Genomic DNA, 24,387 nt, shown 5'->3' with positions numbered 1-24,387 from the left:
AACAGCCCGTAACCACAGGCCATGGACTCTATATTCACGAAGCACACCCCACAAGATAGGTCCACAAAGCACATGTGGACTGGTTGGGCAAACTCCCATGCACCCTCTAGCACCCTTGCAAGGGTGTAGAGCCGGTCCAGTGTTCCACAGCCAGGACGAAAACCACATTGTTCCTCTTGGATCTGAGGTTCGACCAACCGTTGGACTCTCCAGCACCCTGGAGTAGACCCTACCAGGGAGACTAAGGCCCCGTTTACATGACACCGAAAACGGTCAATTCCGCAAACATTTCGTTGCGTTTTGGCCTTCTGTTTGGATGAGACCACGTTGCGTTTGGAGTGAAAACGCAATCTTTTGAAAACGCTCCCCAGAGTGGCAAGATTTGAATCTGCTCCTCCATCCAGCCTTGTGTAAACACAGAGCAGAGCGTTTCAGGGTGAAACGCTGATGTCACCGAATGCGCACTCGCAGTTTCAGGTGAAGGCTGCGCGCTCAGCCACATTTCCAGTTGAGCCATTCCGGTCCAGTAGGTGGCGGTAATGCGCGTCATGGTTGGATTGCCGACCATCACACACAACAGTCGTATGAACGCGGATCGTTTTCACGCCATCCTCATGTAAACGCGGGTGGCTTTTGAAAACGCAAAGGAAGAAACGTTGCGGGAGTCTCCGTGTAAACGGGGCCTAAGGAGTGTGATCCCCCTGTAGTTGGAACACACCCTCTGGTCCCCCTTCTTGAAAACAGGAACCACCACCCCAATCTGCCAGTCCAGAGGCACCGTCCCCAATGTCCATGTAAATGACATTAATGTATTAAAATCCTGTCAGGATGCCCTTTATCACAGCTTTTTTGTACCTAATAATAAAGAGTGCATCTCTGCATGTAGATAGTGTGTTGTATGCATGCATAAATGGACACCCCACTCTGGTAAAAAAACCAACAAAAAAAAACCAACAAAAAAAAAACAGTTTATTTCATTATCAATTTCCTGCCTGCTTTATGTTTTTTTTTTCATTTTTCAGCCTGACCTCAATTTATTTTGTGTTTCAATGAACCTGAAAACATGTTTGCCTGAACTGACAGTCACTGGAATGAAATCATCTAAAAACTATTACGTCTCTTCCCCGCTGTGCTCTCTCTGGTGACAGACATCTTTAGTTTGATAGCTGTAAATTTGTGACAGTGGGAAATGACACCACTCTGTTTCCAGCATATTCTCTTCCTGGAGTTATTACAAACTGGGAACACATAAAGAAGAACTAACACAACATGACAAACACTGTGTCAAAATACAAGTGCCAAGATAGGGCAGCATCCTATTACAACATGTGTCTGTGCAGGGATTCAGGTAATCCAGATGTTTGTGGCTGCAGTAAACAGACTGCACTGTTATACTACAGTCAAACAGTTCATGTACTGACACACACATTGTAGTGTTTTCATGCATGAATTATTGGGTCTTAGCCAATTCTCACATCAAGACCTCAATAAAGCTTTTGAAGGAAGGAAGGAAGGTCAATGAAGGACAAGATAAAGAGATGAATGTGTTTTTTAATATCCACTAATGAGTGAGGAGTTCAAGAAAGAAGAGCTGCTGCTAGATATTTTGTATTTAATCTTTTTTAGCCCTTACCCTTGTTTTATCATACAAGCTTGTTGCCTTGCTGTATATTTGTTTGTAATTGGTCAAAACCCCCTCACAATGTGGTTTAATTTTTCAGTGGGTGAACTGTGGTCAGTGAAAACTTGACCCTACAGCTGGTACCTGGAGTTAGGCATATATTTTTGTGCTCTCATGAGGTGTTTTTTTCAGACATTACGATACTGAACTTTGTCGCTCTTATTTATGTTATATGTTCAATGCAGGGTTAGGGTTGTTTTTTATTTTACCAACACTTGTGAAGGCATCAGGACGTCTGTGAGCCGGTCAGAGTCCGAGAGCAGCAGGAGGGAGGGGCAGAAGTGTGTGTGTGTGAGCGTATGTTAGCTTGTTTCTGCCTTTTTGAGTTAGCGTAATCACGGCCCACAGTTTGACCAGTGAATAAAAACACTAATGTTCAAGAATCAGCATCATCATGAGTGCAGTGTCCGGACATACATTATGTTTTACTTTACTCAAGTTGTGTGCAATTCTAGTCGTAATGGAAACACCGGCAAGGCAAAATTGTTCTTAATCGAAACTTCAGAAATATAACTTTTATTTTGCAAAAAAGTGTAATGGAAACCCAGCAGTGAAATGAAGCCAATCTGCAGATACAGCCACATTGGTTATCATGCAGGCTTTGAGCTTCCTTTCTAACAGCTATAGTACACTCGTCAGATATATGAGCTGAGCTGTGTCTCTAATTGGACAATCAAATGATCCTAAATTTTTTGGACTGTAGAAATGACTGTTTTCTGTACTTTTTTTTTTTGCTTGGTGTGTATATGGTTTCTGGTATGCCCGCAGACAGCCCTAATGCGGAATCTTGATAAACAGCAACTTTTCACACTTCAGCATAGGCTTCACTTATTTAGACCGGATGCTGCTCCCTGTTATAAACCTGTTAAAAAAATGTAAAAAATGTAATCTACCTCTTGAGAATTATCATATCACTGGCGGCAGCTGACGTTGTATTTTGGCCCTTTTCAAAACAGCTGCTTTCATGAGATCATCCTCTCATTTTTATTCAGGAAAATCATTACAAATTTTCGAGATTTTTTAAGAATTACATCTTAACTGTTACTCATTTTATAAGATAACTATTTTACTGCCTGAAAGAATGTTAATTAACTAAAAACATGATCGAATTTGATACAAAAGATACCACAAAAAAAATTATATACCAATATTTGTTGTGGATTTTGTTGTAGTTAATAACCCCCCCCCCCCAAAAAAAAACAAACAAACAAACAAACAACAACAAAAAAAAAAAACATAAGTAAATAAATAATAAATAAAAGAATAAAAAATTGAATTTTCTGGCTGTTTTTTGATGGGTCACGTAGGGTTAAGGAAGAAAAGAGAAAGGAATCCACTTGCAACAATGTTCAAATCACAGGCAATAATTTATGCAAGCTTTCTCACAACTCTAACTGTGTAGACAAGAAAAAAGAAGGTCCTGGAAAAAAAATATAGAGTCCAGGTGGTCTGTATGATAGTTGGGTGATAAACAGATAAGGAGAGAACAAAACTTGAAATTTGTGGTCGATAACTGACTGTTCACTGACAAAGAAAAGAAGAAGAAGAAGAAGAGGGGAAAAAACACTTCAGGTGCAGCAAAGGATGTTCAAAGACACAAGGAGCTGAGCGAACACTACACACACAGAGGAGGACAGACTCAAGCAAACACAAAACAGATCACAGTGTTGACTTTGTTGGAGAACTGGTGAAGTGAAGGGAAAATGTCAACAGACTTTCAAAGGACAGGACAGAGGCTTATATCAGGTGTTTTGGCTGGATTATGCACCAGTTCAAAAAAAGACAAACACAGATGTTTGGAGTCTTCTGTTGAGATGCAGGCTTATGTTTTGACTCTACCATGAATGAAAATGTGAAGTTGAAGTGGGCTAATAAGAACAAACCGTTGCCATGGAAGCCCAACCATCTGTGGAATCACAGAGACTATTTTTTCAGGCGCATGAATAAGACTGAAGGACTCCAACATTTCCAAGAACAGTTATTTGTGTTGATGGATGATGCACAACCAGACTAGGGATGGGTACTTTTCACATTCAAAACAATACTGTTCCAGTGCCTGGTACCTGGCAATCGGTATCAGTACTCAATTTTCAGTACTTCTGTGTGTGTTTAATAATAAAATATCAACATTTTTTAATTTAACATATTTATTCTCCATGAAATAACCTTGTAATGCTGTGTTCATGTCCAGCGCCGAAGAAGGCCTATTCTTCCACTCCCTCACAGTCACAAGGATGCGTTTAGGAACCTAAACATGGTACCTTTTCATTTTACATGAGTCAGCACTTGGTACTACAGACAGACGTTGGTTTGTACAATCGCTGAACGATTTTAGAAAAGTGACTTTTTTGGACCAATTGGCGATTGCCATTTAGCATGTGATTTTTTTGGGGGGGGTGTTTATCTTTGACATTATTCACTAAACAAAAGCAATCAACCATTCTACAGTATGACCAACAAAACAAAGGATATTGTCAACATATCAACAAGTCTTTCCTGTAAATGGACTGGATGGGCTATGATAAAATCAGAATCATTTAGATAAGAATCATTTATCAATGACCACACAATAGAGTTGGTGGAATCTGTCTTCGGTACATCACCTCATGCTCAACATTCTCCAGCGTCAGTCACATTACAGGAACAACAGAACGTTACGGACACATAGCATTACAACACATTACAGACATACACACATGAAATGAAATGAACTGATGTGTGAATTGATACAAATATCTTTAACTATGAAAATCACAGTGGAGTATTGAGTGATTTAACCTCAAGCCTTGTAGACATGTAATCAAAGTATCATTAATTACCTTAAATAAAATCTGAGAAAGGAAAAAGCACTGCAGAACAAAAGGCCTGGTATGAACAAAATTCTAAAAAATTAAATCTGAATCCTCTCTTCTATGAATATTACACCAAATAAAGTGCAGAAATGTAAATAAGACCAAATCTCTGGCTTAACCACTGAAATATGCCAACATGTGGAATGCACTTTTTCATCAAATGAAAAAGAAATACTGTGTGAACATAAATTTAAATGTTAATTGTATCGAAATCTTACTGATCTCTCATCAGTTACAAAACACAAACTAAAGTAAATGCACTTTTTCTTTTCTTTTTTTTTCTTTTTCTTTTTTCTATTTTCTTTTTATTTGCAGCCTTTGTGATTTGAAAATTGCACTCTATTACACTGTGATGTTGGTTTACATTTTATTAATTGTTCAGGCCTAGTTAGTACCTATAAAAGTACCTAATGCCGTACCCATCCCTAAACCAGATTAGGGATGGGTACTGAATTAGGTACTTTTACAGGTACCGACTGAATTCTGTCAAAAGTACCAGGTACCGATTCACGTAGAATCAGAAGGTACCATGTTTAGGTACCTTAATGCATCCTTGTGACTGTGAGGGAGTGGAAGAGAAGGCGATTTTCCAAGCTGGACATGAACACAGCATTGCAAGGTTACATATTGAAGAATAAATATGTTAAGTTGAAAAAACATCTATTTAATTATTAAACAAATTGATATTTTTTTTCCACATAAACACAAAAAAAGTACCAAAAATTAGTACCGTTGAGTACCGGTACCGATTGCCAAGTACCGGGTCTTGGTACCGAATCGTTTCAAATGTGAAAGGTACCCATCCCTAAACCAGACAGATGACAAATACTTTAAGATAATAGTCTGCGTGTTGCTCTGTTGTTGTCCATACAGACAGGAAATAGCAAAGACGTTTCTGAATCTTTAACTATTGAAAGTCTCTGTTTTCTGAGTGAATCCACATTAGAGGTAAATCACTCTTGCCTCTGAGTGAAACCAAACACAAGATACAAAAATCGACGTAATTCACTTGAAATTGAGTGTTTCACAAACAGCCCATCAGCAGTAGTGGGCTGTCTCTTTGTGTCACAGTGTGTAACAGAGACACACTGTTCACGCCTTCAGCTCCTACAGCCTGGAGGAGAGACTTTCCCGTCCTGGAGATTAGGATTAGAGTCATACTAAGTCTGATTGAACACTGCAGAACAGCTCTCTGCATCTCACATGTGTGTTATAGTGTGGGTGTGATTTTTGTACACAATGTGAACAAAAACATGTTGGTTTGCATTCTGTTTGTAAAATCTGTGTATGTAAGATGTCGTAAGTGATGGAGCACTGAGTGAGGTTATGTGTGTTTGTGCATTTCTAAATCAGTTTGGCTGTTTGTGTGTGTGTGTGTGTGTGCCAAACTCATGGTTTGGACAGTTAGCATGTGGATTGGTCATAGTGGAGGAGGGGCGAGGGACAGAGAGGATATCATATGTTTGTGCTCACACATATGTATGTAAATGAGTTTGTAAGCAGGAGAGAGGAAGTATCTGTGTTAAGACTGTATTAGGTGTGTGTGTGTGGATGTGTGTGTGTGTGTGAGAAGGAGCTGCAGGTCTGTGACAAAAAGGCAAAAGATTAGGAGGAGAGCAGTGAGGATTTAAGAGTTTCCATTCCGCCCTGAATTTGCTCATCTTGCCACCACTAGAAGAGGCAAATCTTCACATAGGACTCAAATTCTGCTCATTACAAACAAGCAAAGCCCCAGGTGATGTCTGCATAATAAGAAAAAAACACTAAAGGGGATGAGGGGAGTATTTCTCACACTGTGAAGTGATTTTAATGGCTCTGCTGAGCTTTTGTCTTCGAGCTTTCAGCTGAATCTGATGCTGCCACCTTGATGAAGATGCTTCATTCAGCTGTGAGTGTGACTTCAAACAGAGAGACCTCAGAGGGGGACTGATTTCAGAGAGGGCCATCCATACTGTTCATATTTATTTGATCTGATAAACAAGTTCAACCTCTCATCTTCCTCGCTCTCATCTGTTGATATAATTTGCAGCATTTTCTTTTTTTTTCTTTATTTTTAGTTTGTGTAAATCTGGTTTGAACTGTTATACCTTTGCAGCCATTCTGCTGCTTCTGTTGTTGTTCCCTCTGTTTTCTTTCTTATGTTTCAACGGCAGCTTTCTGTCCATGTTCCAGATTTCTGCATGTGTGAAGGAATTTGCATTTTTACCTAATTTTGCAGCACATTTCTCCACAGTTAGTCTCTTGCTGTGTCTGTATGTTTGCTGCAGAGCATGTAATGGAGGTTGTCAAAAAAAAAACAACAACAGCTGCCTGCTGTGGCTGAAACAACACAGAAAGGTTGCCTAGAGTGAACCACAACAGCTGGGGGTGATTCTCTGTAGGCTCAACTTACAAGTGACCCATTTCCTTTTTTCACTTAACTGTTTGAGAATCAAAACAGACTGAATAATTTCATCATTAGTAAAGAAAGCGCTTTGACTGAAGAAGAAGAAGATTAAATGCTGTCAGTTTTGTCTCCTGGATTCAGAAACTGCAGCTGAGGATTTTTTTCCCTGACAAACTATTCACTCATGCATTCACAAGAGGAATCATAGGAGCTCTTATTTTGCTTAAATGTTTTCTGTCATGCACTTGTAGCGTTCCTTCCCCCCTGACTTTTTAATCATGGTGCAAACATTCTCATCAACAGTAAAACCTGTCACTATGGCAACACCACTGTGGTCTCTGCTTTAAAACCTCATTTCCTTTCACAAGAAAAAATGCAAGAATTACTGGTTGTCAGTGAAGCTCCAGGTTTTCTGTGTCTGTGTCTGTGCGTGCTTCTCGACAATGCCCTGAATTAAGATCCAGCAGCTCCCTGCACCCAAGAGACACAAAGAACACATCCTCTGACAGTAACAACAACACCGGTGAAGTCACCTCTGCACAACTATATTTAACTTGACCGAGACCTTGAGCCAGAAAAATGCTTCAGACAATCACAGCCTTACTTCCAGCAGCAGCGACAAGGCTACAGATGTAACTCACACATGGCTGCTGTGAGACTTACGAAGAGCCACTTCACTTTCCCCCAGCTGTAGGTCTGAGAGGTTGAAGGGTTATTCCAGTGTTTGAAGTGGGGTTGTATGTGGCACATGTCACTGGTAATTGTAGCAGCTTTAATGGTTTCTGGGAGGCTCTGCCCTTTCAAAGAGAAACTTTGGATGGACTAGAGTTTTCAGCAGACGGAGCAAAGTCTGCCTCATGACGCCTGCCTCTGACCCAAACACTCATCTCAGCTCTGCTGTGACTTTTTTTCAGCACTTTATTTTACCGTCAGAAAGCCTGTTTGTTTTTGCATTGTTTGTGGATGTAACACAGACTCTTCCCCTCCTGAGTGTACTTTACAAAACTAAAATATTTCTTTTAAACAGTCTGCCTGTGCAGCAGAAGAAAAAGGTCACTGTTACTCTTCTGTTTATTTAGCAAATTAAAAAAGAGTTGAGCGTTGACATCTGAATCTGAATCTTCCATAAATGTATTTACATATGTGACTTGTGACCCTTAACATAACGTGGTTGTCATTTCCTGACAACACAGGATGAAATTAGTGAGCTACAGTATGCATCAACAATCTATGCTTTTCTTCTAGGGTCTTCTAAGTCGAAGCCATTGTTTAATTTTACATTGATATAATCACTAAAGAAAACAAAAAGTGTTGAATGAATGGGATAATAAAGTGGACCTGCTCGTTCATGACCTCCCTGTAAAAGTTTGTGCTATTCAATGAGTTTTCCAGAACAAATCATTTTGTGCACAACTCTCTTCCTCTTCTTCGCCTTACAGCCATTGCATTTCATGGGGCCATTCACTGAAAACTCAAACTTTATGTTGCTATTTTCTTCTATTATTACTCTGGAAACATGGCAGGGGAAGATAATGGCCTCTGTTTAGGGAGACCTGCTGCTTATGTAGATTAAAAAATGCTCATTCAATGTCAGCAAAAAACAAACTGATGTTTACATTTAGGTGATTTCAATTTTCACCATACTCATGATTATAGCATTCCATTTCTTCCAAGTCTGTTCTACCACTAAAAACTACGTACTGCACCTTTAATCCTGAATCTTTTTAACAATATCCATGGGAACATATACTTTGGTCTGGTTTGAAGAACAAATGGCACAATTCTTAACTACATAAAAAAGTGCAGTCCAGGTGTCATATCTGTTAGGACTTCCTTAAAGGGAAATGCCACAAAACTCAACATGCCACAGGAGAAGACTATCTGTCCCCATCTGGAGCCTGGTTCTAGCTCACAAAGCTGAGAAATTGTTGCAGACGTAGAGGGGAGAAAATGATTTGCATGTGGACATGTAGTCTATGTGGGTGTGTACTGGTTCCTTTAGTTTGTTATCATGTTAGTGATGTGGCTGCACAAGTGTGCATGTGGTTTCATATTTTCTATACATTTGTGCATACTTGTGTGTGTGCGTGTGTGTGTTTCCATTTCGCATTAGGTCCCTCTGATTGACCTGACTGTCCCACACATTTTCCAGCCAGTCAGTTCTGTTACTTGTACAGAAAAACTGAATATATTAATATTAAACTAAATCTTGCCTGTGTTTTTGTGTGAATGTTTGGAGTGTGTGTGTGTGTTATACAACAGAAAAAGGTGTGACACAGCAGGAGCTCACAGGAGTTTCTCCTCAGAAGAGACAGAAATAGATGTGGTTGATATGCTGTGTCTCTTCCTATACATGTTTCAATTAACAGAGAGTGGGTGTGAGTGTGTGGGTGTCTCTGTGTTCACATGTTTTTCATTATTATGTTCTGGATTTTTATTATTATGTTCATGGGTTGGTAGGTGCCGCCCTGTTGGCTATGGCTGCCTTTTGCAGCAGCTCTCTCTTTTTTGTCCGTTTCTTGCAATTTTTTTTCATCTCTTTTTCATAATCTTTGTATTTGGAGTGGATCCTTACTTTGCATGGCTCATTTGTTGGTCATGGACACTAAACTTTTTATGGCTTCAGTGATATTTTTACTACTTTTCTTTCTGTGTTTGTCTGGAGATCTTACATGTAACCATGGTGGCATTGTTTACATGTGAACTCAGCTGTCAGCAGCGTGTAGCATGTCAATGCTAACTGGTGCAAGGCCTGATGTCTTCCCATCATGTCTTCCATCATTTATCTTCTTATGGACCTTTTTGCACTGTCTATACACTTTCTTACTTTTGTTTTCTTGATAACTGTTGTGACTCTAATTTTGTTGTACTTATTACAATGACAATAAAGTCCTATTCTATTCTATTCTATTCTATTCTATTCTATTCTATTCTATTCTATTCTATTCTATTATGATCTTATATTCTTTTTGATAATTATATATATATATATGTTCTTTAAGGACCCCCTCAAAAATGAGATGAAACTTGAAATAAATAAATGAAAATAAATAACCCAATGTTTATCAGGTGATTTTATTGCCTTTTCTATCATAGAAATAAATGAAGAAATCTGTTTGTTTTCCTCTTATTCTAAGCAAAGTATGAGGAAACTTGATGCTCATTAACAAAATACTGCAGAGGCCAATTAAAAAAATAATAAAGTATGTAAATATGGTACTTACTGTAAACATGAGCTGGCAGCCTCCTAGTATGTAATCCAGAAAGGTGTAGTCTCTTGTTATCTAAAGGAAAAACAGTGTCAGGGTAAAGTCAATGAACAGGGTGTGAAAGTATCTACTGTAAGTGAGAGGACGCACTGATTCACTGTAACGGGAAAATCACAGCAGTCATAACTGACCAAGATTTACTGGACAGCTGGTATTGGTCACTTGGTATTTCATCAAATCCATTATATCATAGAGTGAACCTCTCCAGCCTCACACTCTGCTAAACAAAATCAGAGGATGAGAATTTGAGATTGCCTATTCGTTGAACCTCAAACTTCAGGGAACAAGTAAAGAACTTTTACAACACCAACAAGCCAACCCATTCCTAAAGCATGACCCTAAAATGTGTTTTAGAAGAAGGAAACGGCACACCCCATCTCCATTTTAAGGAGCCATCAATAGTGACTCAGTCATTACCTTGTTTGAACACAATCCCTATTCTAATTACCTTAATCATTCAGCGTAAATTTTACTGTCATCTGTCTAATCCCTGCAGGCAGCCAGCAAATAAAATTAGTATATTAGCACTGTTGTGTATACGCTGTGTGTGTGTAATGTGTGTTCACATGTCTGTACAAAAGCTTTAGTGATTGCATGGATGAAAAAAAGGAAGAAGGCAACGAATCAATTATAAAAGCCTGTCATTATATGCACACAGCTTTAATGCCTTTCCAATAGACATTCAAAGAGCCAGTGTTCCAGCTTGATGCTTCCTCTGTGGGGCTGGAATCTGCCACACTAATTAGTTATTCAGAGGGAGTTATGAACGCACATTTAGAAGTATGTCAGCTGATCAAAGGAAAGATGTCTCCATTCAGTGCTTCAGCAGGTTGACTGTAAGACAGGGGGAGTAGAAACTGAGGGGGATTTCCGTAAAGATGGACTGTAGCTGGTAACTGCGCCAAGACCTGCACATCATTTTGCTTTCTGCTCTGTAACGTCTGATTCACTGAGCTGACTGCACCGATACACTTCAGACGCCCACAAAGTTCAGCAGCACTGCATAGTTTGCTCCAGCTTTGTATTCATTTTATTTTAGATGAGCTATAAGCCTCTCCAGGGCTGTGCTGCGCACTCTCATCCTGACAACCCAAACTCTTACCCACATAACTTACACCAGTGTTACCCAACCCTGGTCCTGGAGGACCCCCTGCCCTGTATGTTTAGATGTTACCCCACGCCAGCACACCTGATTCAAATGAATAGCTCGTTATCAGGCTTGAGCAGAGCTCCATAACGAGCTGATCATTTGAATCAGGTGTGTTGGAGTCGGGTAACATCTAAAACATGCAGGGCAGGGGTCCTCCAGGACCAAGGTTGGGTAACACTGACTTACACGATTGGCCGGATTGTTTCATGATAGATGTGACACAAATTTCACAATCTATATCCATCCTGCTTTGTGGGGCACAATAACGGCAACCAACAAAGAAAACACTCTGTTATGTGAGGTAGCATAGCTTGTTTGTGGTTAGGTTAAGTTGCAGACAGGCTCAGATTGATTTAACCCCATGAATATTACAATAATAGTCATTTTAATGCAACATTAACAGACTTTAACAAAATCTTAACAAAATCTTTTAACCAATCAGGCCCCAAAGTTGTTAGATAACTTAGTTATCTTTTGGTTTGTTTTTCAATTCACTCTAATTCACATTGAAAAAGAACAAAGTTAAACCACCAGTAAGCAGAGCAAAGAGTTCCTCAAACATGAAAATGTTCTGTTTGAGGACATACTTTGGTATTCTCCCAGAGATTTATAAAAATGGTTTAGTGGCAAACTCGGTTGTGTCTCAATCCCAAGTCTTGCTTTCTACATGCAGAACTATCTGGGAATACACTTTACCCTGAAATGTCACTGGGAGCTGAAACATTTCTGTGAAAGGGATGGTGCTGTCTGCTTTCAGAGTATGAATGTAGCGTGAAGGTTGACAAGTAGGGATGGGTATCAAACTAGGTAGTTTTACAGGTACCGGCCGAATTCTGCCAAAAGTACTGAGTTTCACGTAAAAAGGCACCATGTTAAGGTACCTAAATGCATCCTTGTGACTGTGAGGGAGTGGAAGAGTAAGTGATTTTCCATGCTGGACATGAAAACAGCATTACAAGGTTCTAAATTGAAGAATAATTATGTTAAATTGAAACAAACTTAGATTTTATCATTAAACCAATTGACATTTTTACCACATAAACAAAAAAGTACCAAAAATTGGTACTGTTGAGTGCCGATCCAGACAACCACCTTTCTCCCTTTCTTTATTTTTTTACCAGTGCTCTTGGATACTTGATTCGGAATGCTGAATTACCAGTCTACAGGGTAAAAAATATTTCAATTTAATTTAAATTTCTGCACATTTTGAAGCTTTGTTTTTACCAAACTGACGATAAACAGTTATATATTTTATAGTTAAATAAATACTAACTTCAGTGATTCCATATACTCAATTTTGGCCTTTTACCTAAAACATTACCAGTCTTATCCCACAATAGGGCATGTAGGTTATTATTAAACACTGGTATTGGATCAGTATCAGAATCGGTCGATACCAAAATCCAGGTATCGGTATCAGTATCAGAACCAGAAAAGTTGAATCGGTGCATCCCTATTGACAAGTACTGTAAAAGTGCCTTAAGTGATCTGATCATCAGTACAGTTTACTTATCATTTCTGCCTACAGTCATTGTAATAGAATATCTCACATGTTTGTCATCAGAGATCCAAAAACTGTGTCAGGCAATATTGAGCTTTCTGTGTTGGTCAGTTTTCAGCTTTTGTATGGTTTACTAGCCACTGGTACAATTAACACCAAAATAAAAGTTGCCCATTATGATTTCTGAATAAAGGACATGAAGAGTTATTGATTATGAGACACAAAGATTCAATCAAAGCAAACATAGGCACTCTGGGGAAAAAGAGGGTCAATCTACCCGTCCTCACCTTACACAACTTGACGATGATGACTCCAGAGTTTTTGTAGTTCTTCTTTTTCTTCTGCTTCTTGGGGTTGATGCAGTCAAACTCAACCTGGAGTAAAAAAAGAAAGGAAAAAAAGAAACATGAGAGAAAAAGGGGGAGATGTAGAAAAGGAGGAAGAGGGAAAGGATGGAAATAAGTGAGTAAACTGTAGAATATGAACACTACACTGTATGCTGGTTATTGAGAGCAGTGATTTCAATGTTTTTTGATAAATTTGTGGAGTTTTGGGTGATCTCTACTATATTTCTCAGCTTTTGAAAAACTGTAGCCGTAGCTGCTGACTGGTTTCTCACTGGCCCCAACGCTTAGTTGATCTTACTCTTTATAAATTCTTGGTGCTGTTTTAGATGACAGCTCTTGAGATGCTATTTTGCTCCTCCTCAAATCACCTGCGTGTCACAAGTATTGCAAAGACTATATTCTTCACTGTCAATTTTTAAGACTTCAAAATGTCTTGTTGTCATCTTGAGGCACCAGTTTGCCCAGTAATATTGATCATCTTCAATTTAACTCTGATGTCCCTTCAAGTTGTATGACTTGACTGTCAGGCTGATGATTTGAAGCTGCCTATACAATGAGGAATATAGGAAGGATATAACTTTCAAACAACTCCACCAATCAATACAAGATGAAAGTAAAGATGGAAATAAAGTGTCTGAGAGTTTCTTTTGTATTAGTCTATATTAGAACTGGCATATCTCATGCACACACACTCACACACACACACACACACACACACACAGTCACATGTCCAAAGTCAGCTGGTGATTCATATGACAGGTAGCTCTAAATGCTTCATCGTGTTACTAAGGCTCAGTGAAAGGCTGTTTTACATCTCAAAAGCACCTCTCATTTTCTCACCCTTTTTCTCACACACTGTCTCTCTTTCCATCCCCCATCTCTCCATCCTGCCTGCGCCTTTTTCCACTTATTTTGTGTTTCCCCCCCCACAACATTAACACACATGAAGGGACCCAGTGGGAGAACAAGTCGTGAGGCAGCTTTGACACATACACACACATTTTTTTTTCTTAAATGAACACACACGCACACACATACATACACACACACAGCGAGCAGGTTTGTTCACACAGAGATGCAAATGCAAACACATGCACAGCCATGAATGAATAAAGAGCGTTATGATCCCTACATCTTTACGTCTTTAGCAGAAAGAGTGAAAGGAATAATATTCAATAGTGTCTCGCAGCTTATATTTTAAACCAACCGTTTCCTAGTGTTACAAACATGTGAGAAAATCCACATGCAAATCTTTTCCTGATTATTCAGGCTTTGGAGGAAACTACTGGGTGCATTTAAACTGCAAATTGTTCAGTATGGGATGAAGTCAAGCTAATTAAATGGAGCTAAAGTTAGTACAAAAACTGAGGATGATGGAGCATGAGTCACAGTTAATTTTCCAGGAAGAAATAAAACTAGTTGTAAAATAAATTGGTTAAGTCTTTAAAAATAAAGTAAAGTGCATTTTCTTAGATTCAGTCAAAACAAGTTGTAGTGTACTTGTGAATGGTTAAAAGCCATGTTAAGACTTTTGCACTGTGCCTCAACTTTCCTTTCCAAATCCATCTCTATCGTCATTTGTGCAATATGATAAGTAATTTAAAAATGAAGAACTAGGACAAACAGAGTTTGAGTCTTGACCTAACTTGCAGCATGGTCTGGCTGCAAGAATCATAAAATACTGAGGATGAATGTTTTGAGGGTACAAAATCAAAATGAAAATGAACAGAGTGGATACTGACATTGAATGTGTGTCTGAAACTAATTCAAATGACTAGATTAGGTTTAAAAACAGTGAGGTCAATTTGTTCAGGTTACATCAAACATCAAGGTTCCCTTGAGGACTTCACCCACCAACATGGAGGCTGAGGTGTTGGCTGCTTGAGTTATTTTATGGTTGCATGGATGATGGCCTACAAACATAACTTCTCTCCCCACAAATATATAATTTGGAATAACAGATGTATCAAATACAAGAATAAATCTATATACTTTGATGGCTGGGTGAGGGGTTGTCTTTTGATGGTGACACAATTGCTGGTCAAAAATGAACATGTATTTTCCTATACAGAATTCTTAAGAAAATATGGAATTCCAGTCACTACTAAGGAATATGCTGTTTTCTTTGATGCAATACCATCTGGGATTTTGAGACTGGTTGTAGGATGTGATTCCCTTGATAGTGTCATTCAGTCTTTATCTGCACCAGCATTAGGAGCTTTGAACCTCATGAACAAGAAGTGTTATAGTAATCACATTAGAAATCTCTTTCAGGAAAAATCAATTCCTTCTGCTAAGGCTTTTTGGGAAGCAAAAGTTCAAAATATCAATTGGAAATTGGTGTGTAATATAAATAAAAAATATTGTGTCACCAACAAGATAAGTACTCTCCAGATTCAGAGATATAGATGAAATGTGTGTGTTTTGTAAATCTGAGCCCGAAACTATGATTCACCTGTTTTTTGAATGTCTTTGAGTAAAGCTGCTCTGGATAGAGGTGGAAAGGTTTATGACAGATCAATTTGGAATCTGCGTTCACTTAAATATGAAGGACATTTTTTTTTATTTCCACAGCAGCACTAGAAACAAAGATACTTTTCTTTTAAACCTTATTATACTACTTGGGAAATACCACATACATAAATCCAGATGGGCTGAAAACATCCCACACTTTCTACAACTTAAACTGGAAATTGATTATTACTTTGGGACTCTGACAGGACTTAAGAATCAAAAGGCAATTAAAACATTGCAGATATGAGAAGCCTTCAGTTCTGTGTATGATTAATGAACTCCTAGTTTGATACCCCTGCGCTGGGTTTGTCTCTCTGCTTCGTTACGTGTATTGTAATATTTTATATATATATATTAGGGCTGTCATTTTAACGTGTTAATTAGATTAATTAATTACACCGCAAATTAACGCGTTATAAAAAATAACGCAGATTAATCTGGATCCAAAACTCGCGGGGCGTTCAAAGAAACACTCATTTTCAAATGTCTGGCATTAATAAACCGTTTGTACTACTTGGAAAAAGTGGTGTTCTCGTCAGATTTTCAAATTTCCGACGGTCCCTGAATGTATCACACCTGATGTCAGCAACATGCTTTAGACCAGTGGGAAGCGAGTGTGTCCACATCTCATTTATTCACACGTCCTTTTTGAAAATCTGCAGAAAATCAACCGTTTGCTCTAGCTCAATTCTGTAAGAAACAGGTAATTCTACACTCTTTACTGCATCAAACAAGCCCTGAATGGTCAATATTTGTCCTGTATTTAAATCTAAAGAATTCTTCGAAAATTTGCTTCCATCTTCCTGGTGTCATGTTTCAGCTTGGGGCTGCTCTGCACCAATCAGCAACAGTTTGTGTGTTCAGAGCATGTTAAACTGAAAATACTTCACTTTTCTTTGATCCAAGACTTGAATTAAGTGTTTTGTACACAGTTCCTCACAGTTTTTAGCCTTTAGCCCTGGTTCTCCTGACCTCATAGAAGTATAGAAGTTCATGTTGCAGTGGCGGAAGCACAAACCTTCCTAAAAATCAAATCAGCTTATCTTAGGTGCAGGAATGCGTAGATTTTGTAAAGATAGAACCATAAAACTTTTTTCATGTGTTCCTTATGCCTCAGGGTACCTAAAAAATGTGTTGTATATATTCCCACCTTATTTTTAAATGTTTTTTTAGTGTCTTTTAATGTAATTTTAATGTCCTGGAATTCAAATTCTTCATTTTGGGACCTTAAGCAGATATGAGATTAAAATGCAATTAATTAGATTAATTAATTACAAATCCTGTAATTAATTAGATTAATTTTTTTAATCGCCTGACAGCACTAATATATATATATGGTTGCTAAACAAAGTTGTAAATTCAACACATAGCTAACATTTGAGTTCTTTTGTTTGATGTTGGCCTTGGTCAAAGTCCCATCCAGTTTCAAAAGCTATTAAGATATTCCATTATTGTTATTCTTATCCAGTTTTAATGGTAATTTACCAAAATGCACCCAACTTAAATTAAAATTAAAAAACCTAAGAAAGCTCTGGCTGGACTTGTAGGGCATACTATTTTTAAGAGCATGGGACCGTAATGAGCCTTCCTCTGTCTGACACTCGTCCAGTCTGCTGTGTTTGTAACCAAATTCAGACCAGTATGAAGCTTAATGCTCATGATAGCAGCCTGATGTTGAGGCTGTGGGCAGCTATGGCTCAGTGGTAGAATGGGTGGACTCTTACAAAAAAGCTCCTGCAGGGGCTGGGTTGTGCAGCCCCCATTGCGCACATGCTGAAGTGTCATTGGGTTGGACACTTTATCCCTGAGCTGTCCCCAGAGCTGTGCCACTGGTGTGTGAATGGGGTAACTTCACACTGATGGACTCCTGCCACAGCAGTGTCTGCCATCAGTTTAGACCTAGGTTAAGAATGTGGTGTGAATGGGTGAATGTGGTGTACAATATGAAAGCACTTTAACTGATCTAAAGACCAGAGAAAGCACAATACCAACACTGTCTTTTTACGATTAAGCCACAAACAGGTGTAAAGACCTCAAAGAGGAAGAAAGAGGAGAAAGATAAAGATGGAGTGAAAATATTTACACACTGATGACACAACCAGCAGTGACAGTTTGGGCTTAGGTGTCTTGCCCAGAGACACTTTGGCATGTGAACAGTGGAGCCTGGTCCCTGTTTTCTGATTGTGGGACCACTGAGCCACTCACTTTCTGAAACAACTTATGGAAAACATAGTTTTTCACAACACTCTGTTTTTATTTAGACCCATCTTGATGGTGACAACTGCAAAAGAAGGAATGTAACTTGAATTAATCTTTTGAGTTGCTGTGACATGTGAGTGCCCTCTGCAGTAAACCGAGGTCATGCTTTAACTAAATGCTGATCCTTGTAACTCGCACAGTTTAAAGACCTCGTGTTTAAACCAGATTTACAAACACTAACAGAGCTTAATGAGGTAACATTCATAGACATAAGTCAAGTGGACTGCACAACACACACTTCATTCTGCTGAAATCACATTTGTTTTACCTCCACTGAGTTCTGGGCTTCACTCATCTTGGAAACTGTGGTTTGAAACTCTCCTATGAAGTCGTGGCCTCCATCATTATCATAGTCATAACACAGGACCTGTGATTATGTAGGACACATCATACCAATATCATTTTCTTAACACTCCTTCACACATCTTAGTCACACTTTTCAACATCTGACTCAGTGACTGAAAACTGTAAGCATTGTTTAATGGACTGTGTAACATGACATTTCAGCAGTGTTATTTGAACACATTTGTGACAAACCTTGATGTTCCTGTCCACGTCTCCATTACATAAGGAAATGAGCGGCACAGTAAACGATTTCCATGCTGGATCTAAAGTGTTCTTTATGACCTGAAGTTAGACAAACAGACACAGAGACATTATCATTGTATTACACAGCAGCAGATATATTTACTGCTGTAGCCTCAGTAGAGTTCACTAAACTACAATCTGTTCTACATTTAGTTAAATATACAGTAAACAACCATCTGTTAGACCTTGTTAAGTGACCATGACAGGCTCAAAGTTAAAGAGGCCTTCACCCCACCCATGACTCACCTCTGTCCTGTGCACTAGCATCCATTTACCATCTTCGCCCTGTTTGTGAAACTCGAGGTACGGGTCTGACTTCCCAAAGAAGTCCTAAAGAGCAGGAGAACAGTTATTTTTTGGCCTTTTTTCAGATGAGGTTTGTTCATCTTTATTTCTATTTTCTCTTCTGAATGTCAACTGATTTTGTTTATAACTGGTTCATTCAGAGCTACGGTGACAAATGTCTGTTTTGTGTCAGTTTTGGTACTCTACCGTGGACAGAGCTGTGCATCTTTTTCTTAACTGAATTTGTCCTGTACATATGCTACTCATCTATTTGATGAAAACGCTCATCATGCTGTCTTCTAAAAGAATTTATAATGCATTTTAAACATACTTAAATACATCTTTTTATTATAACTTTTCTACAACAACAATTTTTCAAGAAATAACAGTCTGATTGAGGACTACATTTCCCAGGGGATCCACTCAAATCACCACCCATGGGTCCCAGGGACTCACTACACTGAAAAGCTCTCATCACTGACTACTCCTCTGAGTTTTTAAGATCCTCTAACTTCCTGTGTTTACTTAGCTTAATGCTCGTTTGAGTGGTTTGAGCAGAGGATGCCCTACAGATACATATGTACACGATATTTTCAATCAATATTCAAACTGTGCTGTTTCTGACCCACAGTCATGTTTTATTGAACCACATCAGCAATGGTACAAGCTGTACATACAAGACAGGAAAAACAAACTCCTCTTCAGGAATCTAACCCTTAACTGTTGTTATACCAAACCAGACATGATCATCAAAACTCATCAGTGAGCAGACCACGGTTAAAGGGGAGACTTAACAGTGGATCTTGTCATTTGTGCACTTTTTCATAAGGTAGAATGTGTTGTTCTAATTCACTTATTTATTTGTGTGTGTGTGTGTGTGTGTGTGTGTGTGTGTGTGTGTGTGTGTGTGTGTGTGGGTCTAACTGCCTACCTTCTTATCCAGTTTACGCCCACTCAGGGTCAAAGTGATGATTCTGTTGTCAGACAGCTCCTGAGCTGTTATCTGAAATAACACAACAGCTCAACATTAGCTGCTACAGAAATGCAGGCAGCTCCTCACACTCACATCATCAGTAAGAGGAGCAGCTGCATCACACTCATGACATCAATAATAGTAACACAAACAGCCTCAATAACACCTACATCACAGTCATCATCAACTTCACTATCATCATCACCATCACCATCACCATCATCATCATCAGCTGCTGCAGCAGGCATGCTATTATACAAAACGACAGAGACCACATCCACAAGACCAACTATAGCTACCTCACACTGTGTGTGTGTGTGTGTGTGTGTGTGTGTGTGTGTGTGTGTGTGTGTGTGTGTGTGTGTGTGTGTGTGTGTGTGTGTGTGTGTGTGTGTGTGTGTGTGTGTGTGTATAGATGAAGAGTAACTTTAAATCACACTTTTGAGTCTTACCGTAATGGATCCTTTGCCAGCTGGCTTCCCATTGGCTAAGATCAACGGTCTGTGAAGCTTCTTATTGGACACAATCTGGAGCACAACCAAAAACAGACAGATGGGACAAAAATCATTGAAGAACAGAAAAGATAATACACTCCACCAAAAAAAAAAAAAGAACGTTTTTTGCCCCAGTTAATATCCTGAAACTAATTACCTGGATCAGCTGATTTGAGATATGTTTTGTAATTGTCTAACGTCCCTGTTTTTATTTTTCTCTAAAACTATTCAGCCTATGTATTTATGCACAAAAAAATCTGCACCGGAAGACGGGACAGGGCTGTGTGTGACCTCGTTTTGCCTGACATTTCAGCAAATAACTAATCATTTTAATAACTTCAATTATTACCCAGATTCCTAACTCATCACCTGATAACCAGATTACACACAACCTAATACAAGTCAATCCACAGAAAAGCTTTCCAACTCATTTGGTTCTGCTTGTTCAATCCAAAGACTGTAATGTTAGATAAATCCGCATCATATTAGTAACAAAATGGCAAAAACAATTGTACTGGTTAGCATGCTAACACGGCAGGCTAAACAACATGTATATTTCCATACTGGATTCAGTCCAGCAATCCTCGCAACAACAGTGGGGGGTTAGTTTAACTTTAGACTAATGTCCCTACAAAGAACTGTAACCATGAGCAGCTTGGTGGGGTCAAAAATCGTGACCAAAGGACAACATCTGGTTTTGAAAATGAAGCCTGTGTGGTTGAATGTTGCTATTTATCGAGAATCAACATAAAGATTATAAACCATGTACACACCATGCCAAAAAGAACTTATACAGCATTCAAAAGCTTATTAACAGCCTAGTTCAAAAAACGGCTTTGGTCTGAAATGCTAATTTAGCTATCAACACACACTGTTGGGGAGGTGAATTTTTATCTAACTGCAGTTTAGGATATATTTGGATCGTCTTATTGTCAGAAAAGCTGCTCATCTTACATGACTGATGGACACCTTATAGAGGGATTAGTCTTTTTTATCAACAACATTCACATTAAATTTTTAGAGAACAAACATTATCCGAGGCATCCTGATGTAATTAAGATCCTTTATTATGTCAGGGACATGTCAACGCGTTTCAACTTCTCAGAGTCTTCATCAGGACATGATTAACAACACAAAAGAGGTGTTCAAATTACCTAGGAAGTGTCATGTGATTTTGTCACGGGACGCCATCACATGACATCAGACCTTAAAAAAGACATATACAGATGAAATATAAGGGGAAAAACATACAAGATTTATCTGTGTATGTCTTTTTTAAGGTCTGATGTCATGTGATGGCGTCCCGTGACAAAACCACATGACACTTCCTTGATAATTTAAACACCTGTTTTGTGTTGTTAATCATGTCCTGATGAAGACATGACATGTCCCTGACATAATAAAGGATCTTAATTACATCAGAGTGCCTCGGATAAAGTTTGTTCTCTAAAAGTTTTGCTGTCCTTGGATCCTTGAAGAGCACCCGAGCTTACTTCTGTTTCACACGTTTTTGACCCAGTGCAGCACTCACCCCTACCATTCTATTCACATTAAATTATTTACCCACAGATGTTGCTGGTGTTTCAGTGTAAAGTGTGACCCTGTAATCTGGTGACTCTTGGTCGTTAATCACTGATACTGTTGGCTGAGAGTCACCAAGTAGCATGCTCGCTATTATCTCCAAAACACTGGTTGCTCTGTGATGGTCAAAACTTGATAGACATTGCCTCTGTTGTATAGCATCGTTTCTAAAAACTGACAACGGAACAACCGCACATTTTTATGCTGATAACAGGTTGGATTTAGTGTTTAAAAAACGCTAAATTGTCTAAATGAATGGAGCTAAATGCTGCGTCTTCGGTCAAGATGCATGCACATCTTTATGATGGCGTAGACTGATAATTCCTCTAGAGCTCAAAGCCTGCGTCATATCCAATAAGGTCGTGTCCAATGATTGGCTTCATTTTACTGTTTCAGGAACAGAAGGGTGACATCCCAGAGACTACAACCATTTAAACAGTCTATGGTTGTGACACTTGTCAGTGTGACATCAACGATAACAAAATAAGCCATGGCTGTGAATTTCTTCAACACTGAGCTGTTAAAAAAAATTACACTGCAGACCAATTTTCAGCATGACCACAAACCACAAAAATCAGCAAATTAACATAATCATCCGAGTGTGACACAAATCACAGAGCACTGCGACAGCAAAGCTCATAACACAGATTGCAAAAAAACATAAATGTGTTAAAACTAAAGCCACTGGACAGAAAAGGAAGGGTTATGATGAACTTCATAAAATACAATGTGTGCTGACGTGGAGCGTGGTGTTAATATCAAGATGACAGAGAGCTCCACAATTAATGGAAAGCAGCCACTGTAAGCTGTGTTCTCCATACATTAGTATTACTTCACCATAAAATATTTGCTCATTGCAACAACTTGTGTGATTTCTCAGAAATTTAGCTTTAATGATTCAAATATGACAGCTTTCTTCCAACATCATTCAATAAATACCAGTTATACCATCTGCAGTGCTCAGCTGCAACCCACAGAAAACTAATTTGGTCTGGTTTTTAATGGTAATGTTTGTTATCAGGTCGTACGGAAAAAGAAGTTGTTTCATACCACTCCCAGTGTACAAATAAACTCTCCCAGGAAGTCATGCTCGTAGAGCTGTGTGGCACACTTGTCTTCATCAAACATGGCAAAGCGAAGCTTCTGGATCTCCTCGAAGTGGTAGTCCACCTGGAACTTCACCCCAAACACTGGGTTCAAGTTGTTCACAGCTGTTTCAGTGCGGCAAAGCTAAAACACAGAAATCAGAAAGAGGACAGGATGTTTGAAACCAAAAATCAACACATCAAATTCAGTTCAAGCAGACAGTGGCAGGTACAAGTGGTCACTAGTGGTCACTAAAAAATGTCAGTCTCCAAAACTTAACTCTTTACATCAACCCTCCTGATCACTGAGGGTGACAATTATTCATTTAATCAAATTTGACTGGTCAATATCAGTTGTAATTCTCATCACTGAAGATACAACTGTTGGCAGAGATAGAAAAGGGTCATCACATTAATCCAACATTTGGCAGATTTGATTGTGTAAGAGGAGACTGGTTTCAGAGTCATTTCTGAACCAGCTAAGCAGATGATAAACTCAGTTCATTCAAAGTCTAAGCCTGATGACGACATTTACCACTTAGCTAGATTCAGCCTCTCCATCTTATCACCACTTATTCCATACAAGTGTAAAATACATCCCAGGTACCCCTTCATATGACACAGTGAAGCCACGGTAAAGTACCAGTCTTAGTCTGAATTACTTTAATAAGCTTGAGTTTGGCGTCCTACATAAGAGATCTGGGTCAAATTAAGGTTATAACAAAATAATAAACAACTGATCAGAGAGTATAATGTGCTCCGAATCAGAAAATAGTGCAAAAATTTGTCAGAGTGATTCTTAATAGGAACTGGCTATCTGTCATTATTTTTTCAAGTTGTGTAAAAACACTTTTTGTCTCTGCATGAATCATGGATAAACATGAGACAAGAAAGAGTCAATGGGAACGCTTATGACCCTCTGCAATGTAACCAGTTAAGAACAATATTATACTACTGTTCATAACTAGGGATGCCTGGGATAAAGCATTAAAGGATAAGTTTGGTTTATACAGCTTTTACATTGTTTATAGAATGAAGTAGAACAAAATACTCACCCAGAAGGCTTTCCTGATCCAAGCAGTGCTTCGGGAGATATTCAGATCCAAAATCATGCAGCGGACGTCCGTATAATGGGATCCATCGGGGCATGGACAGCACCGCTCCTAAAACTGCATTAATCACCCAAAAACTTGTGTTTTTCCACCAATATTCCATCATGGTCCTGTGCTGCGTCACTCCAGACAGTGCTGTGCTGTACTCTCTGGAGAGCTGACTCCTTTCTTTAAGGGGCAAGCGTAAACAAAGTCTTCCTGAGTTCAGGAGTCAGTACAGCCACACAGCGCTGTCTGGAGTGACACAGACTGCAGCAGAGGACTAACCTGGAGCGGACCATGATGGAATATTGGTGAAAAACACGAGTTT

General features: G+C 38.9%; 1 protein-coding gene across 1 annotated transcript in view; it reads right to left on the bottom strand.

Moving 5' to 3' along the window:
* Positions 1 to 24,387, bottom strand: part of cpne2 (copine II) — a 61,665-nt gene that overhangs the window by 24,409 nt on the left and 12,869 nt on the right. Inside the window, exons 3-10 of the mRNA XM_074677335.1 lie at positions 22,931 to 23,110; positions 20,258 to 20,332; positions 19,764 to 19,835; positions 18,794 to 18,877; positions 18,497 to 18,586; positions 18,228 to 18,326; positions 13,127 to 13,213; positions 10,144 to 10,203 (exon numbers count right to left, since the gene is read on the bottom strand). Coding sequence (XP_074533436.1) covers positions 10,144 to 10,203; positions 13,127 to 13,213; positions 18,228 to 18,326; positions 18,497 to 18,586; positions 18,794 to 18,877; positions 19,764 to 19,835; positions 20,258 to 20,332; positions 22,931 to 23,110 — 747 coding nt within the window. The remainder of the gene's footprint in view (positions 1 to 10,143; positions 10,204 to 13,126; positions 13,214 to 18,227; positions 18,327 to 18,496; positions 18,587 to 18,793; positions 18,878 to 19,763; positions 19,836 to 20,257; positions 20,333 to 22,930; positions 23,111 to 24,387) is intronic.

Source organism: Halichoeres trimaculatus, unplaced genomic scaffold, assembly GCF_033239565.1.
Source record: "Halichoeres trimaculatus isolate MK-OKI-2021-1 unplaced genomic scaffold, fHalTri1.1 fHalTri1_scaffold_10, whole genome shotgun sequence".
NCBI classification, from domain to species: domain Eukaryota; kingdom Metazoa; phylum Chordata; class Actinopteri; order Labriformes; family Labridae; genus Halichoeres; species Halichoeres trimaculatus.
Note: the sequence above shows the minus strand (reverse complement) of the source record. Positions and strands in the feature narration are given on the sequence as shown.